Source organism: Doryrhamphus excisus, chromosome 6 (genome assembly GCF_030265055.1).
Source record: "Doryrhamphus excisus isolate RoL2022-K1 chromosome 6, RoL_Dexc_1.0, whole genome shotgun sequence".
NCBI classification, from domain to species: domain Eukaryota; kingdom Metazoa; phylum Chordata; class Actinopteri; order Syngnathiformes; family Syngnathidae; genus Doryrhamphus; species Doryrhamphus excisus.
The window spans coordinates 14,098,964-14,117,606 of NC_080471.1; the positions used below are offsets into that span (position 1 = coordinate 14,098,964).

The following is an 18,643-nucleotide window of genomic DNA, read 5'->3' on the forward strand; positions in this document are numbered from 1 at the left end:
GTATGTCTCCCGTTTCAGCTCTATAATTGCCATTGGATACACAAGATTAAGTCAATGAGTGAAACATGGCCCCACAGCCTGTCACGTTTGCTTTCTACAGTGTCACTGAGCAGTGAAGCCCCTTTCAGTTTGTCAACTTTAATGAACGTATCATTCATCACAGCTAAGGGAAGTAGGCCTTAACAAGTACCATCAAGTGTTTTACAGTGAATACCTTAGCATGTAGTTGTTATCTGCATTCTGTCACTTGTCACAGGTCGCGCATTCTCCAGGAATAGAAAGCTGCTGTTTTTAATTTGATGGAACATTTACGGAAGAAGATGAGTTCTTCACGCCTGTGATGCATGTACTCATTATGTGTGACAAAGTGTTCCATGCGATGAGGTAAATTATACAAATTGAAGTCGTGTTCCACCAGTTTGTGCGGCATCAACATCCCTGGACACAAAAGGCTCCTCTATTAGCTCTGTTGCAATTACACAAAGACTGTTCAACAAGCATTGGGAGTGCAAAAGGTCGAGTTTGTTAAAACGTAAGTGGTTTACATTCGGTGTACTCAAAACCATACAACACTCCACCCAGACCAATTGTATTGTAGAACATTACACTATTTCCTCATATAGTGGCAGAGACATACAAAATAGGAATCTTGTTACTTTCTGTATCAATCGGTAGATATTGTTTTTATTCAATAAATAAACACATTACAACAACATTACAACAGCTTCATTGACAATATGAAAGAAAACCAAGAGCATGCAAACACATTGTAAACAAAGCAAAACTAATTCCAACAGCAAGGATATTCTGTTTAAAATAAATACCTTTTAAAAAACTCTAATCACGGAAATAAACACAAATCACTCCACAATACCCCATCGAACATATAAGATAGAATCAACAAATGATGACTTTTCCTTTATGACACAATGTGGTGATACACACAATTGATGTCGGAATATCCGAGTACTCATCAAAAACACATCAACAACATTCAATACATTACATTTTCTTGGAAAAAAAGGCTGACATGATCAATAACGATCATATTGTGACATTCACTTTTTGGTAATGTAACATATTGCACACATGCATTGATCATCGGAAACCATGGAAAACAAACATTTGAAAAAAACACTGAAAAGAAGCCTTAAAATTTTCAATACTGTTTGCGTACTACAAACTATGAGGTATTATTGAAAGAGTTGTCATTGTAACATTTGAGGATACACATACATACACAAGTCTCTGCCGTGGGCAGGGCTGAACAGGGCTGTGGGAAGGTTTCAGGTGCAGAAAAAAAATACACACACGTTTGTAAATAACTACATTGAATTTTATGTAAATGCACATCCATTTTGGATCTGTGGGCCATTGTTTTATTTAAATAATATACAGTCACGTATATATCCCATAGTTTTTGCATGTATATGTTTGTTGCGAGTGGTGACCCATCCTACTTTGTTCGATGGTCATTGAACACACCATTGTGAGTGCGTTTTTTCGCTGCACAGATAGATGACTATACTGTATTTTTGTTTTTCCTTCAGCTCATATTTGGTCTCTAATACTGATATTTTGTGGGAATGCATACAAGTTTTGATGACATTACCGAGTGATAATGTGCATATTTGTTGATTGTCGTATTCTTAAAGGGGTCCTATTATGCTAATTTTTCACCCCTTTGTATTGAGTTGTAGACTGCTTCAGAGCAGCTACACACGATAACCTGCACAGAAAGCTTTCTGGTTCTTCCAGAATCTGCACCTATTCAGGTGTATTTCTGTCGATTTTGTGGTTCCAGCGAAAACTGTGTGTATTTGTTTGCGTGTTTCATTCCAACTGATGTGTTCTGTGTGGCTTGGTTTTCACAGTTTTCCGCTTTGTACTATTTTGAAGCAGACTGTCCCAAACCGAGACAGGTCGAGCATCGTTGTGCAGTGGAAAAGCATTTATACAGCAAATGGTGGTAACTGGAACTTTCCATTGAATTTGAATGTTGAATTCCATTCAATCGACTTTGCAAAACATTAAGATTTCACGTGTCCATTTTCATAAACAAAGTTGTCTAACGTATAAACTGACATACAAATTTTGTAACAAACATATTCTTGTTAATTCCTTTGGAAATGAAATTTCAACCCAAATCAAGGCTAGACATACACTTGTGATGCTGACGTTTGCAACTGTTGCCTGGGCATATGATAGTTGGTGACTTGCAGACTTTCCAGGATGTAGTTACCATAGCAACACATACAGATATGTTTAGTTTTACACTCTGGTTAATCATCTGTCACTGTCATTAAAGGTAGCACTCCATTTGACGTGTGGTAATAATGTTTCAGGTGGTATAAAGACGCAAGGTACCATAACTGTAACATGAACATGACTCCATGTGATGTACATACACATGGAGGGCGGGGTATGGAGGGGGTTGCCAGTGATTGGGATGGGGGACTTTCAAATGGGCAGTGGCACACATCACTCGACAGTGGTTTGTGGAATCTTTTCAAATGTCACATGTGTCTGTCTGCAGAATAATACACCGTGATTACTAGAGTGGTTCAGGCAGAAAACGAGCAATGAAAAATTTGAGCGTTCTCTGTGTTTTTAATTGAAATGCCAAGCTGAACATGCTGATTATAAGACTGAGACTGTGGTCATTGTGAGGCCTTTAAGCCATTAGACCTCGCTAACAGGCATTGCTGGCCTCAAGCCACTTTTTGTGCTGCTGTCGTCGCTTCTTTCCTCGATGTCCATGTGCTGGCCACCTGTGGCCATGTGCCTGCGGGACGACAGGCGAGTCATGTGCATGAGACAGTTGTTGTTTTCGGAAGTGATCTGTGTGTTGGAGCCTCGGCAATATCTCTTCAGGCCCTGGTGGAGATGAATGGTGAACAAACCATAAGTGATGGGATCGAGACATGCGTTAAAGAGGCCGAAGATGAACAGCATGTGAGTGAGAGAATGGGAAACAGTCTCCTCCATTTTTTCAGGAAATAACCAATACCACAGACCCAGCAGGTAATAAGGGGTCCAGCAAATAATGAATGAAGTCACAATGACAACACTCATCTTGAGAGTCCTCATTCGAGCTTTGGGGATGTTGTTGTGGGACCGGCGGAGATGAACGTCTCTGGATAGCACTGCAAGACAGCACAAGCATTTTTTTTTGCTGATTGTCAGGTTGAAAAAGGTAGAAATGAACTTTTTTTCTGATGAAAGACGAGAGTGTAATCTTTCTTTTGGTAGCCCAAGAACACAATATTGTATGTGCCTTGAAAAATCAGTCAAAATCATCAAAATAGGCCTGTACCAAGACGGACATGATAACTTTTGTACGTCCGTTCACATAAAGCATCAGCCCATTAAATGTGTGCCTGTTTTCATAGATCACACAATGAACAATGGACAACTCGTATCTGTCTCCTTTTCTCCACCTAATGGTGAGGCGTGTAGAACCTCCATTGCTCAATGATTTTCTTTCCTTTGCTTCTTTGTTTCAAACTTTTGCAGGATTTTAGTATCTTTCAGCAGTGCTATATTGTCTTCCCAAAGATTTCAGAGTAACTAACTTTCATTTATTATTGTTATTGTGTGATTGTAAACATTCAATTTGTGGTAGCAGGTTTCTTAGATCTTGTCTTGATTTTCTGCAGTTGCTCCTACAGCGGCTTCCCTGTCATTCATCCTCATATATATATATATATATATATATATATATATATATATATATATAAAATTTCCAGGGATGAATCTGACTTTTTTTCTCTGGACCCAGAGTTCATCATTCATCATTTTGCGCTTTTTGCGTGGCATTGTTGCTAGGCAACCACTTTGAACTTCAGAGGTTAGCTTGGCTTGCTAGCAGCCGGTCACCTCACGCCGGTCCAAGCTCAAGTCCAGGCAGGAAGCTGTCCTGTTCTTGTGATCAAGGAACTGCTAAAATAAGTCAACATTTCGGTAGAGAAAGTGGAGCTTTTGCCTCAAACGTCCTTACCAGTCAAAAGGAAAGTCATGTAAACTAAAATTATTCTCTATAAAATGTGTTTTGCGGTAATATTTTTGGCTGTCTGGAATGGATTCATGTTTTTTGTTTTGTTTTTTTTTTCTGATGTTTTGGAACATATTAATTACAAGATTTAACTGTACAGTATTTAATTCTTGTCAGGTCAACAAACACACTTTTTTTTCCAAGAAAATTGACATGCACTCAATGTGCTACAGCCAATTAGCCTCCCAGCCTACATCTCAGTAATAGCAATGCAGTCTCCTTCTGCAAGGCTGCCCAGAATCTCTAGTTTACACTGATAGAACCAAGCATATTATGTTATGCAATGCATTTTCTGCTTCCATGCTGCACATTTAACATAGATGTCTGTACAATTGGCATTTGATCAATAGTTAAGGGCTCTATAAATAGAACGTGAATGTACAGTATGTGCTGAAAAATCAATATTCCTCTCAGATAAGCTTGAAATGAAAACTTACAGTTGCTAGATATCTCTATGAGGATTCTTGTGTAGCAGAAAATCATGATGGCCAAAGGAAGGAGGAAGAGGCACGCGAAAGTGAACATGTTGTAGACCGTCTCCTGCCAGTGCTGGACAAAACTGCCATGGGTGGTACACTGGGTGAAGTTCTCCGGGACGGTGATGGTCACATTGTGGAATATGAACATCTGTGCACACAAGAGAAACAACAATGAGTGACCACTGTCAGCCAGGCACGTATAGTACATGACATTGGTGGCACCCCAACCACCGGACTGGTTCGTGGGTAAGGCCAAACCGGGCCACAGGAAACTGGTATACCAGTTTTATACCAGTAGTTCCAAACTTTTATTGCAGGGGAGATGAAATTATCTTCTTTTTCCCATTTATAGTATGCATTTATCTGGAACCATTTTCAAGCTACAACCATTTGAAATAGTAATATCAGAACTGAATATTTTGTAGGAAAAAAATGGGTGAAACGTGTTCACAGGCACCTCCTTCATACCTGGAGGTAAAAAAAAAGTACACAAAGTGGACGGAGTAAGTAAAGTGTCAGTTAAATTGCAGAGAACAGACAAGTAAATACACATTGTATTTAAATACACACTGTACATTCACTTGTGTACATGGAATGACAAATATTCTTTATTTAAACAGCTGGAGCACAAAGCATGATGGGAGATCACAGTAGACTTATTTGGCATATCATACTGCTATCCCAATTGTGGCACATGAGTTGCTGGTAGAGTGCTTGGATCCACACCCAGATATGGTTGGTTCAATTCATGATTTGAGCTCATACTACCAATTTACTCTTACTTTCATTATATGTTTTAGCATATTTCCACAGCATTTCAGAGGAGCTTCAGCTTCCGAACAGCTCCTGTGTTCAAAATTTTGATTTTGGTACCTTTCAGTTTCACTTCAGTTCTTCAGCTTCCACATGTAATGACTGCTGACATTGCATGATCTACTTATTATAAAACTTCATTCATTCATTAATTTTCTACCCCTTATCCTCACGAGGGTTGCGAGGGGTGCTGGAGCCTATCCCAGCTGTCTTCAGGCGAGAGGCAGGTTACACCCAGGACTGATCGCCAGCCAATCACAGGGCACATATAGACAAACAACCATTCACACTCACATTCATACCTATGGACAATTTGGAGTCGCCAATTAACCTAGCATGTTTTTGGAATGTGGGAGGGAACCGGAGTACCCGGAGAAAACCCACGCATGCACGGGGAGAACATGCAAACTCCACACAGATGGCCGAGGGTAGGATTGAACTCGGGTTTCCTAGCTGTTAGGTCTGCGCGCTAACCACTCGACCGCCGTGCAGGCCAAAAACTTATTAACTTAAAAAACTTACTTTCTCATAAAAAAGTTCCATGTTGATATTCAAATCTATAGCTATCATCAAAATATATATATTGATTTATCGAATGCTAACCCCCCCAAAAAAACAGGTCAGTAATTATGAGCCGTCAAGCTCCCATGGTGGAGTGGTTAGCATTCTGCTTACTGCTCCACTAGTAAGCATCATTGGTATTCGTCAGGGCAAGGGCCTCTGCAGTAAAGTGCTCAAGCCAAAATCAGTATGTGGTGACTCCGTAGTACGTAATCAGGAAAAAGCCGTAAGAAACAAACAAAAGTAATTATGAGCCCTCGATAAATATTATTTCTTTATTGATCTGTGTGATTCATGCAACATGTCATCCGATTATTTTAAAGCACTTTATTTATTTTGTGCCTTTCGGAGTCTCAACTGTGTCAAAGTCATTTCCGCCCTCTTTTCCTTCTCCATGATGGAGCCGTTCTTTTCGCTTGCAGGTGGTCACGCAACATCTTCCGAGCTTTCCCTGTGATACCTCGGAATGCCTGAAGGCATTTGACAGTAAATTGGATTGCGACTGTGAAATGTCAAGTGCATCTTTCATGTTAAGATGCAGACATTGACTGCTGGCACAAAATATGTTTTCTCTGCCTTTTGAGTTAGCTGATACTACTAGAAGTTGTTTACCTTGGCAGAAGGATGAGCGCTGTGCCATCTGGACTCCCAATTGAAATTCTTTCTGAAGAAATAAACCGTTGTAAACCGTCATTGTCGGCGTTTGTTTGGTGAAAAACAAAACATAACCTCAATTCCTCAAACAGTTTCCCCATGATAATGTCCTCTCATTTCAGACACAGTATTGTTTTTGCCCTCTGAGGAATGCACATAAATGGCTCAATCAGTGACTATAACGCTCAAATACGTTTTGGATATTGCAGTAAAAACAAAAAACAAAAACAAGCATGAAAAAAATCAACATTGTAATGGTATTTTAATAAATTTAATAGCTACATTATCAAACTGAGGGCAGACATCAGCCTGGTGAAACACCCCGAGAGCCTTTAAAGCCCAAGGCTGAAACAACAAGTTGAATTTAGAGGAGACCTTAAAGCTATCTCAGCGGAGAAAATAGAAGATGTAGCTCTCGGCTATATCTTCTGATGAAGACGTTTGTAGCTGTCAGATACGGAAGGTTGCTGAATCGCTGTATGACAAGAATACCAGACAGTATGGAGTCTTGGTGTTGATTTATACTACATGCTTTCAAACCAACACAGACTTGAGAGTATCAAGATAAACACAATATCAAACAGAGTCCTGAGCTGAGTTCCGGTTGGATTTCGGTGCTGAGGAAAATAGTTCCAACTTGTTGTTGGGGACAGGTGGTTAGCACGCAGACCTCACAGCTAGGAAACCAGGGTTCAATTCCACCCTCGGCTATCTCTGTGTGGAGTTTGCATGTTTTCTCCGTGCATGAGTGGGTTTACTCCGGTTTCCTCCCACATTCCAAAAACATGCTAGGTTAATTGGTGATTCCAAATTGTCCATAGGTATGAATGTGAGTGTGAATGGTTGTTTGTCTATATGTGCCCTGTGATTGGCTGGCGACCAGGCCAGGGTGTACCCCGCCTCTTGCCCGAAGACAGCTGTCATAGGCTCCAGCACCCCAGCGACCCTTGTGAGGAAAAAGCGATCGAAAATTAATGAATGAATGAATGAATACAATATGCGTTCAAAAGCAGGACAGGAAGTGGGGAGTGGGACGTCACTTCTTATGGGGGTATCATACAACTTCATAACGTCATACAAACCCGAACTATCCCTTTAACAGTTGCAACACACATGCACAAAGCGAAATCGGAGGTAAAAATGTCAACGTAAAAGGCTTCATAAACATGAAGAATACTTAAATTGGTTTAATTAGTTAAGGAAATATGGAGTCACTTGAGCATGGCGGTTTAAGCTGTGTTTCAGAGAAGATGCACCACAGTTGTGTCCAAAGTTTGGTGCATGGTTAACACAGCAACACTCAATATGGACGATCAGACATGCATATATTTTACTATGTGTATTTCCTGCACAGCGCTGCCTAAATCACACAGCACTCATTCAGTGCACACATTCTGAATCAAACAAGGATGTGTCGAAGACAAAAAGAATTATGGATCCTTCAGGGATCCATAATGTACTTACAGCAACAATTCTGGGCTGTTGTAATGAAGAGAGAGAAACAGAAAGATAAGACATGCCTGTATTCGTCCCACAAGGGGAAATTTGAGGTACTGTAGCACATAGGAGTATAGTACAAAGCACACAGAAGCAGATAAAGCAAAACAAAGCATGCATTTGTGTTTACTGCTTTTTTACTGGATAATAAACATTAGCAGGAGCTCAGTACAGTACATCATCAGCTCCTGCTCATGCAGTGGCAACCTCAAATCAGCATTCAAGAAACAATTCCCCCGATGAATCAGAGTAGCAGGCACACATGGTACAGCATTGATCTGGCGCCTTCTCGATCACCATGAAATCTATTCAGAAGCATTTGAAAACCATTAGCTCAGCGCCATTGTCAATGACCCATTAATGGGACAAAGACACAGCTTTTGGTAAGCGGTAGATGTATTCTTACATTTTCATTCATTTCCAGTTCAGTAGATCAAATATTGAGCCAATACTTAATTTAATACACGGAACAAATAGTCTTTATCAAATAAATTCGGTCATCCCTCGCAACATCGCATTTCGAATTTTGCATCTTCTTGACTCTGTCACTTTATTAATTCAATTAATTAATTCATAAACCGTGCTGTTTTGTGGTTGAATACGGCCTATTACTGAAAAATATGCATATTTAAAGGGTGCCTGTTATGAATCATCAACTTTGCTTACATAAGAGATTGCTGCAGCGGGACGCTCTGACCCTCCATTATTTCTTTACGGACACCTGACGTTTGTTTCTCCTGTCTGGGCTCACCCACGGACATCTCCATGGCAACTGCTGTTTTATCACATTGACGCCCTGCGAACTGAGCTCCGAGATTGGGCACCTGATGGAGGGGACGTCTGCGGAAATGCACTCGCGCATCCCAAAGACAAATATGTGCGCTTTCGCACTCACATCCCTCCTCATCCAATGCTTTCGCCGTTATATCCACCACCCTCCCCCGTGTGGGCATAACGGGCACCAAAGAATGCACCATAATTGGCTGCAGGTAGATGTGGCTGGTCGCTGTCCGCACTGGGAACCTTTCTTCTTCGTGGCGCTAGTAGGAACACTGAGTGGTGGACCACCACGACTCATACGTCCAATTTCAAACAAAGCATGATGATACGGTCCGTGCTGGATAGGCACAGCCTTAGCTATCTGTAGTTTCACTGTTCTACTACTAGGTTTTCTGTGTACACATGGGAAGGGTTGTATATAAATGTATGCATTTTCCTATGCGTAAGAACATTCCCATGCGTAGTGCATGCTCTGCGCATACATCTCTACAGTTGTTTGCTTCGCAATATACCCGGAAAAAATGTTGATTGCTCACATCAAAGCTGATGTGTGTGACTTTCTTGTTTTGCCTGAAACACAAAGAAGCAGAAATGGAGACCAAAAGAGGCACTGGAGCTGAATAGAAAGACAGATTTGGGGTAATGGAGCTTGACTTTGACAGTAAGGTTCAAATGAGAGTGGTTTGTGTGCATTCACACACACAAAAGGCAACCTTAAATGTCAACACTCCACCTTGAGGATGACAGGATTGCATTCATTCATTCACAGTAATACAATATTATAGTTTTTTAGATACTGACAACAATTCATTCCCTCAAGCTTGAATTATTTATCATCTGCCGCTACTTAAAGGGGACCTACTATGCTAGTTTCTCTGCCCTTTGTATTGAGTTCTGGACTCCTATAGAGCAGCTACACACAATTACCAGCACAGAAAGCTTTCTCGTTCTTACAGAAGTTCCCGCGAAAACAGTCTGTTTTAATGTATTCAACCCACAGCCCGCCTCCAGGCACGCCCACTCTGCTGTGGTTGGTCACAATGCCGAGTACATAGAAACACTTCCGTTTTTTGCCGCTAACTGTTAATGATAATAAACGTCCATTTCGGCCACTGCTGAGTGCATATAAAGACTTACGGTTTGTGCCGCCAATTTTATATGAATTTATTAACAGCAATTTATCTTTTTAAAATGTTCTTTTTAAAATGCTTTTAACATATAGCCATACTGTATGTGTTGGATGCAGAATACGATCCGGAAGTGGAGACTGTACAGTACGAAGTTTTACAAGAAAAGTGGTTACTTCAAGACATCTCAAGGGTAAGGAGCTTTAGCATTTTTGCGTTCAGCATCGGTAATGTGTAATGTGCTATGTGATACTACTAGTGTGTAAAAAACTCAGGTAGAGCTATTAGCAACCCTGATCCCTCTATGCTTCTGGCTGATATGGTTCTAGCCATTAGCAAAGATGCTATGCTAATCATGCTATGCAATGCTAATCATATTTTTGATTAGCATTGAAATCATATATTTTTGATTAGCATTGAAAGGCATTTATCGGCCACTGGCGATCACTGGATTTTTCACGGAAATACTGAAATGTGGTCGATTAATCGGATTGAGCTGATGTCCTATTTTGCCCACAGCCTCCAAGGAGCATTGTTGCATCCTATTTTACCATAATAATTCACAAGATGGCTACATTTTACTACATTACTTAATTTTGGGTGGAAATGACACAAAATGACAAAAAACAAGTGAAAGCGATTTTCACTGTTTGATGTTTACATTTCTTAATACAACTTCTGACACATTATTTAGTTATTTCAAGGCAGACGATTCACTAGCTTAGACTGTGTGGCGTTTTTTGGGCTCAGCTGTCTATATGTGCCCTGTGATTGGCTGGCGACCAGTCCAGTGTGTACCTCGCCTCTCGCCCAAAGACATCTAATTAACGCTAGCGCACCAGAACAAGCATGCCTCGCATCCGACGTCCTACACAGTGGCGCACATACAAAAATGAAGCACAGTGGAGCTTCCTCACACAGGCAATATTGTTTTATAACTTAATTCTGACAGCAATACAATTCCAACACCATAATGTATGTGTCTTCAACCCACACACCACTCCAGTTCATTCATCCATTCTCATTCTCAATACAAGAACACAGGATGCATTCAAGGACATGCTTGAAAATGCATGTGTCCATGATCACACTATAAATGACGATGCAGTTTCATCACGCTTATTTGCTGCTCTGAAATAACCAAAAGGACTAAATGTTCAATGCTGGAGGGTCTCCAGCTGTCCGCATGTGGGGAGGAGGAGCGGGGATGGAACGCTTTTTGTCTGCTGGGACCCAGCTGAGACTCGCACTCGTCCAGCTGAACTGAGAATAAAGATGGGCCACAGTTTTTTGTTCAAAACTCTAGATTCTTCAGGATATAATTAATATTCATAGAGAGATGATTTTGCCTTTCACCCACAACCACATTGGATTAGAAATAATACAACCCACATGTGATTGAAGTGATAGAATAATGAATTGGAGTGCACGAGACTGTGGAAAGGAAAATGTCTGGTCTGGTATTAACCCAGCAGCAAACTGATGAGATGAGTTCATTATAAACAATAGTACAACAAGTGTAACCTGCATGATTTTCACAGCAACCGCTGAGTATGGCAATTTTGCTTGTCAAAACAACATGCTTTCAAAAGACTAATACATTTGACATGATTAACCATAATTATCATTCTATATTAATTTCATTTTTTTGGCATTTTAGCTGATTTGGCTCATTTCTAAGCATTTCCATTTGTAATTTTTGTAGTTATTTTTTCATTTGAGTGGTTTATTCGTCAAAGAGCTGTCGAGGTTGCACATCAGTGCCGCTAATAATTGTAAAATTCATTTGTTTTGAACCTCCGCAAATGCTGTGTCCTTGACTTGCTGCATGGTCACAGAGATCAAACTCGATAATGCCAAAGACCTTCTGTGATGACTTCTACTTCATTCCTGTGAGATTTACTTCAGTGATTACCTCATCCCTTGGTTGAACATCCATATAGGTCATATATGTGGGGTTGCATTGATGACCTTTCAGGTCATCCTTAAAATGAGTCATTAAATCCAGTGCTCACATGTACCACCACTGCTTTAGTAACAACGTAAATGACACTGTTGGTACGCCGCAAAGAACATTTTGCAACTGCTGGTTGCACTGCTACTAAATTGCAAATGAATTAAAATGGTGAAATCCTGAATGATTAATTTGATTAAATTGTTAATTTCGACATTTATGTGACAAAACAAACAAGAAGAGACACATCCAATAGTATTAAGAGTATTATAACCAGAATAAAGTCGGAAAGTCATGTTATTTAATTACAAATTGGTAATTTTAGGTGTTTAAAGCTGCAGTCGGCGGTCGAGTGGTTAGCGCGCAGACCTCACAGCTAGGAGAGCTGAGTTCAATCCCACCCTCGGCCATCTCTGTGTGGAGTTTGCATGTTCTCCTCGTGCAAACTCCACATAGGCTCCAGCACCCCCTGCGACCCTTGTGAGGAAAAGCGGTAGAAAATGAATGAATGAATGAATATTACAACTGTAGCTTTATTCATTCATTCATTCACCAATTAACCTAGCATGTTTTTGGAATGTAGGAGTAACCGGAGTACCCGGAGAAAACCCACACATGCACGGGGAGAACATGCAAACTCCACACAGAGATGGCCGAGGGTGGAATTGAACCCTGGTCTCATAGCTGTGAGGTCTGCGCGATAACCACTCGACCGCAGTGCCGCCCCAGTTGTAATATTATGGTAAAAAATGTTAATGTCATAGTATTTAAGAATAATATAATACAAGAAAAAAGTTTCACTCTTCATCTGTTTCCTGTCCACTCCTATACAGTACATTCCAAACTGTCATCCAAGTATAAAACAAAGTAAACTTCTGTACAACTAAAACCCACCAAAGCTTGTTGTGTTGATGGAGGACTGAGTCTTTTATTTACCCTCCAGGATCAACATAATTAATCATGTTTATTTCTATGCAGTTAATTATGTAATGTTTTCATGACATCTGAGGCCTGAGGGGGTGGACTGTCAAGCGAATTTAGTGGGTTAGCAAGGTTTGTTGAGTCTAAAGCTAGGCTTGCCTGTACTACAAAGGTGGCATCTTGTTGAGTCTTTGTAGCGAAATGGAGACCAGCAATTGGCGACGCGTCGGGCTAGTCTGCAATATATTTCATGTTAGCTGCTACAATATTAATATCGCTGTAGCTTGGTTAATATACAAGTCAGTTATGTAAATAGAACACTGTTTTTTTTTTGTTTTCTTTGTGAGGGATTTAGCATCAAAATAGGTATTTCCCATGACATCTGTTGCTTGCTAGATAGTTCATATAACTCGCTTTCTCATGATAGAACGCACAGAAAAGGGAAAGAAATATGTGTTCATGAAGGGGACCTATTATGCTAATTTTTCGACCCTTTGTATTGAGTTGTGGACTCCTATAGAGCAACTTCACATGATAACCCGCACAGAAAGCTTTCTAGTTTTTCCATAATCTGCACCTATTCCAACTGTGTTTCCTTGGCTTTCCAAAACCGTCCGTTTTAATTTATTCCACCCACAGCCCGCCTCCATGGAGGCTTGGCCAACTGTGATTGGTCACACTCCATAGCATTCCTGAGGACTTCCGGACTACTGCCGAACTAATGTCCACCATTTTCTCTCCTGTTGTTCACTGTTGCCAAGTTGCCAGTACACCATTATATATTTTTGGAAAAATATATTATAAGACAAAATGCATTTTTTCTCCCCTCGAACAAATCATAGACTGCAATTTAAGAAGGATTTTTTTTTCTATTTCTTAGTTGTTTGTTTGGTTTCATTCTCCATTATCTTAAAATAACCATCATAAATTTGCTGGGGGTTTTTTTTCCGAGCACAGCTCTGTGATGCAGCTGCATTTCTTCTTGTGTCCGTGTGTGTGTGTGTGTGTGTGTGTGTGTGTGTGTGTGTGTGTGTGTGTGTGTGTGAAATAATGGATTTGACTCACTCGGGGAGTCATTGTTTGGCGCCACCTGTTGATTGATATGTATAGATTTGTGTAAAAACGCACACAAACAATTCCAGTCTGGTTTCTACTTTCCACTCACTCCATCGTATCGGAACAGCCCTTTTGAAAATGACTAACTACCTCCTCCTCGCATCTGATTCCCGTCATCCCACCATCCTCATCCTCCTGGACAGCCTTTGACACCATTTCAGACACAAACTCGGTTTATTAAACTGAGATCATCCAAATCCCATTCATCTCCCGTTTCCTCTGGCATGCCCCAGGGCTCTGTCTTGGGGCCTGTGTTCTTCATTATCAATATTCTACCTCGAGGCAATATTTTCCGCATGTTTAACATCCATTTTCAATGTTAGGCGGATGACATCCAGCTCTACCTCTTCACCAAACCCAACATGGCCCTTATTGATGAAAATGTTGACATTTTCTGGCCACTAAGTGTCAGTAATAATGCTAAACATTGATGAGACATGACATCCCGTACCCTGCAGATTGGAAAAGTGGTGTAAACCAAAAAATAATAGAAGTATAAAAGTGACTATTGAGGTGTTCCGGGTGCTACAAATTTTGGTATTGATGCGATACAGGAACAGTATCACCAATATCGATAGTTTTTACTTTATATTTTTCCAGACCATCGAATGAGTTTGAGATTTTTGCTTTTAGTTCTTGATCATCATTATAAACTTAAACTTACTTATCTTACTTATTTGTGAACAATTAAACAATAGACGGCTGCACGGAGAACAACTAGTTAACACTCAGGTGCTTCACAGCTAGGAGACCCGAGTTCAATCCCACCCCCAGCCATCTCTATGTGGAGTTTGCATGTTCTCCCCGTGCATGCGTGGGTTTTCTCCGGGTACTCCGGTTTCCTCCCACATTCCAAAAACATGCTAGGTTAATTGGCGACTCCAAATTGTCCATAGGTAAGAATGTGAGTGTGAATGGTTGTTTGTCTATATGTGCCCTGTGATTGGCTGGCGATCAGTCCAGGGTGTACCCTGCCTCTCTCCCCCCGAAATCAGCTGGGATAGGCTCCAGCATCCCAGCGACCCTTTTGAGGATAAAGGGTAGAAATTAATGAATTAATTAATAAACAATAGACCTTTTATAGATCTCTAGTATACATTACATTACAAATATTTTTTATTACTAATGCCTTATTCTCTTTTATTACACTTTTATTTGTGCAAAATGCAGTCAATAGTGTAAAATAAGTAACCAAAAGCAAAAACTCATTTAAACCCCAAAGCCCTCCTGTGTTCAATGACTTATTTCTTGAGTTTGCAAACAGTATATCATTTTTACAATATACTTGAAGTAAACAAACAGGAACTGAAAATATCGAACCAACAACGCCGTGGCATCGATAATATCGATATTTGGCTGGACCGTCTCACATCGAGATGTAATTTTCAAGTCATGATTTCAGGGTTGCAGCAGGTACTTTTAAAAGTAAAGTTGTGCCAGAAAGTTGTGAGGTTTCCTACCTGAGGAAGAGCGAGGATGACACTCATGGTCCAAGCCACAGTCAGCATGATCTTGCTCCTCTTTTTGGCCTCACTGATGCCCAGTGGGTTAAGAATGGCCGACTGTCTGTCCAGACTGATGACCACGGTGACAAAAGCGCAGGAATACATGGCCACCAGCTTGAGGAACATAAGCAGCCTGCAGGCGGTGTCTCCAGCCTGCCACTGCACAGTGATGTTCCACACTGCGTCCACGGGCATAACGATGAACGTGACCAGCAGATCCGCTACAGTCAAGTTCATGATTATAATCCTGACGTGGGACTTGCGCCTGCCGCCCTTGCTGGCCGCCCACAGCACCAGCAGGTTGCACACAGCCGACACGACGCACAGGCTGAAAGTAATAATGACGCGCACCTTGGCCGCCGTGGAGAAAGTGGGCAGCTGGAGCGCGTCCTCCGCCGAAGTGGCGTTGCAGGCGATGGTTGTGGTTCCCGGGCAACTGTCGTTCGCTGCCTCGGGGTCGGCCTGCTGGGGGAACATCGCGCCAAGACGGGTGGTTTTGATCCACGGACCCGCGCCTTTTGCCTGCATCCACTTGCAGCCTGGAGTGGGCGAACTGCGAGTCTCTATAGTAGACAACAGTGCAACAGTTTGGAAGGTGCTGAAAACTATTCCCCATGCACGCGCTTCATTCATGCACGTTAGGGCTGCGCAACAGCCAATAAAGAAACGTACAGCACAAACATAATGCATGTTGACAACTGCAAATAAATGTAAAAATTCTTTCTAGATTTATTAATTTTAGAAAATCTATTTTTTTGCCAATTTCATTATTATATTTTGCCAATCTCATGATATAAATGATATAGAGGTAAAATGTACCTGAAATTGGGGTCTCACAGAGTATTTCCACAGCAGTGTTTGCCTGCAGCTTCCTTCAGCCTCATTCCTCCACTGACTATACACTACTGCAATTTGCCATGAGGGTCTTACAGGGCCAAAGATCCATAGGAGAGGGAGGGGTCTGTGTGTGAGAGAGAGATAGAGAGAGAGAGAGAAATCAAGGATTGTATGCATGAAAGCTAACTCACTTTTCCCCACTTCAGGCTTTAATGGCCGCCAATATGTATGTGAGCATCACAAAAGTGTAGCCGTGGTTGTCTCATTGACATGAAGAACCTCACAGGTGTGACTGCAAAGAAGTGCCTTTTTATCATTATAGTAAGTCAAAAGGGACAAAAAGACATAAAATAAGGCCCATTTATAAAAGCCCATTTAAAATGTAGGCAGGTAAGGTGTACACTATTATACTCTTTGAGAAGGTCAGTGAATAGCTCTAATATAGGAAAATCATACCACATACTGTATGCTGCCACAAATGGTGTTCCATTGGGGTTTGATTGGATTTGGATAGGCTGGTGCTAAACATATAGAGAGCACCACTTACTGGTGGTGTTGGAAGGGACGATAGACGATAGAGGCTGGGAAATTATCTCCTTTCATTCATTTTCCCACAGCAAGCCTGTTGAGCTCCACAATTGGCCTGCAGGGAAATTATCGCTGCAAATCCTGCAACATAGTATTGTACACATAGCTTTTCCATAAAAAGCATTTTACACTAGGCTTTTTTTTACGTTAGATAGAAGAACTTGTACATTTGGTAGTTCCAAGCAGAGTTCCAAGACAGAAACTGTCATGATCTGCACTTGTTTTGGTCTGCAGTCCCCTGTTGTGTCTGTTCTGTCCTGCAGTGAACTCCTGCCTTGTTCCCCTGGTCTACACACCTGTTGCCCATCAGCCATTAGGCCTTCATATACCACTCCACTTCCATTGTTCCCCTGTCAGATTGTTTGCCTTGTCATGCCTCGTCCTGCCTGCACATTGCATGCTGCATTTTTGCTCCTGACTTTTTTGTCTCTCTGCCTTGTACTCGTATTTTTGCTGCCTTCTGTCTCTAAGTAGTTGAGCAACTTTGTAAATCCTTATTTGCTACTTTGTACTCTTTTGTTTGTACTTTTAGCTTCCCACTGACCTTCTGTCACTGCCGTTTTTTGCTGTAATTTGTTTGTGAGCGTCCAGCACCCAGTGTCACAACCACTGCTGAACAGAAAGAACATTAAGGCTCATCTCAGTTTTGTCAGAAAACATCTTGATGATCCCCAAATGTTTCGGGTTGTCATATAATTTAATTTTACAGGAATAACTTATGAGTAATATTATGAAGAATAATAATATTTTAGTAGCATAAAGTTTACATACAGTGGTGTTGAACCAAAATGACCCCACAATGACTCATCCAAGAGGTCACAAAAGGCCCCACAACAACATCCAAAGAACAGCAGAACTCACTTGTCTCAGTTAAGGTCAGCGTTCATGACTCCGCCATAAGAAAGACACTGGGCAAAAATGTCTTGCATGGTAGAGTTCCAAGTTGAAAACCACTGCTGAACAAAAAGAACATTAAGGCTTGTCACTATTTTGATTTTGATGACCCCCAAGACCTTTGCAAAAATACTTTGTCAGAAAAAGAACATGATAAAAACAGTAAAATATGGTGGTGGTGGTGTGATGGTGTCGGGCTGTTTTGCTGCTTCACGACCTGGGAGATTTGCTGTGATAAATGGAACCCTGAATTCTATATCTATATATCATACCAAACTATCCAGGAAAATACTTGAATTTGACATGAAGACTACAGGAATCACGTCGAGTCAGGCATCAAGCTATAACCTTGAAAGCCATATTTCATTAATGTTTGCTTTTCACTCCCTACATTCTCATTTCAAGCAGCTTCTTTGTTTACCTGCAGCCCGGGCTTGTTGGATGCCTTATTTACCAGTAAGGATGATTTAGTTGAATCACGGACTGTCACAGAATGGCTCATTCATCTGTTTCAGCTGTGCAGGTCAGTGAGTCATTGCCGCTTATAATGGGAGGCAGTCTTTTTTTGTGCACCATACCCCTTGTTTACGAGTTACGGCCATCTATGATGCACTGTAGATGGTGCAAGAGCTCTTATGAAAATGTATTCACTGGTATTATGCTAACAGCCAAATGACCTGATAGCAGCTTGTGCATAGACTTGTTTTATTATATAGCAGATGGCAGATAACACCGTAGATTAAAAGACATGCAGCAATGAAAAATGTCACATTTCGGATGTAGTTAGAATGTTGTATTCACATGATTAAACGATGCGAAGAGTTTCCGATAATGAGATTTGCCCATTTGGAAGTGAAGTGAGC

At 41.0% G+C, this 18,643-nt stretch overlaps 1 protein-coding gene across 3 annotated transcripts; it reads right to left on the reverse strand.

The window, feature by feature from the left end:
• Positions 1 to 668: 668 nt before the first annotated feature.
• On the reverse strand, positions 669 to 17,453 carry gnrhr4 (gonadotropin releasing hormone receptor 4). Of its 3 annotated transcripts, XM_058074921.1 has the most exons (6): positions 17,054 to 17,171; positions 16,846 to 16,967; positions 16,281 to 16,422; positions 15,417 to 16,024; positions 4,492 to 4,681; positions 669 to 3,146 (listed from the first exon to the last, which is right to left on the reverse strand). In XM_058074921.1, the coding sequence occupies exons 4-6, from the start codon at positions 15,987 to 15,989 to the stop codon at positions 2,683 to 2,685; spliced, it is 1,227 nt and encodes a 408-aa protein (XP_057930904.1). In that variant the 5' UTR covers positions 15,990 to 16,024; positions 16,281 to 16,422; positions 16,846 to 16,967; positions 17,054 to 17,171; the 3' UTR covers positions 669 to 2,682. The 3 variants fall into 3 exon arrangements, with proteins under 3 accessions (XP_057930904.1, XP_057930907.1, XP_057930906.1); XM_058074924.1 differs by lacking the exons at positions 16,846 to 16,967; positions 17,054 to 17,171 and adding an exon at positions 17,431 to 17,453; XM_058074923.1 differs by lacking the exon at positions 17,054 to 17,171 and having other exon boundaries at positions 16,755 to 16,851.
• Between the last annotated feature and the right edge of the window lie 1,190 nt (positions 17,454 to 18,643).

Excerpts from the sequence above, each read along its gene's own strand:
- gnrhr4 (XM_058074924.1), bottom strand. The coding sequence starts at position 15,989 with ATGCAGGCAAAAGGCGCGGGTCCGTGGATCAAAACCACCCGTCTTGGC. Across the intron at positions 4,682-15,416 it reads TCATCCTCGCTCTTCCTCAG|ATGTTCATATTCCACAATGT; the intron begins GTAGGAAACCTC and ends TTGTGTGCACAG. Across the intron at positions 3,147-4,491 it reads CATAGAGATATCTAGCAACT|TGCTATCCAGAGACGTTCAT; the intron begins GTAAGTTTTCAT and ends GCTGTCTTGCAG.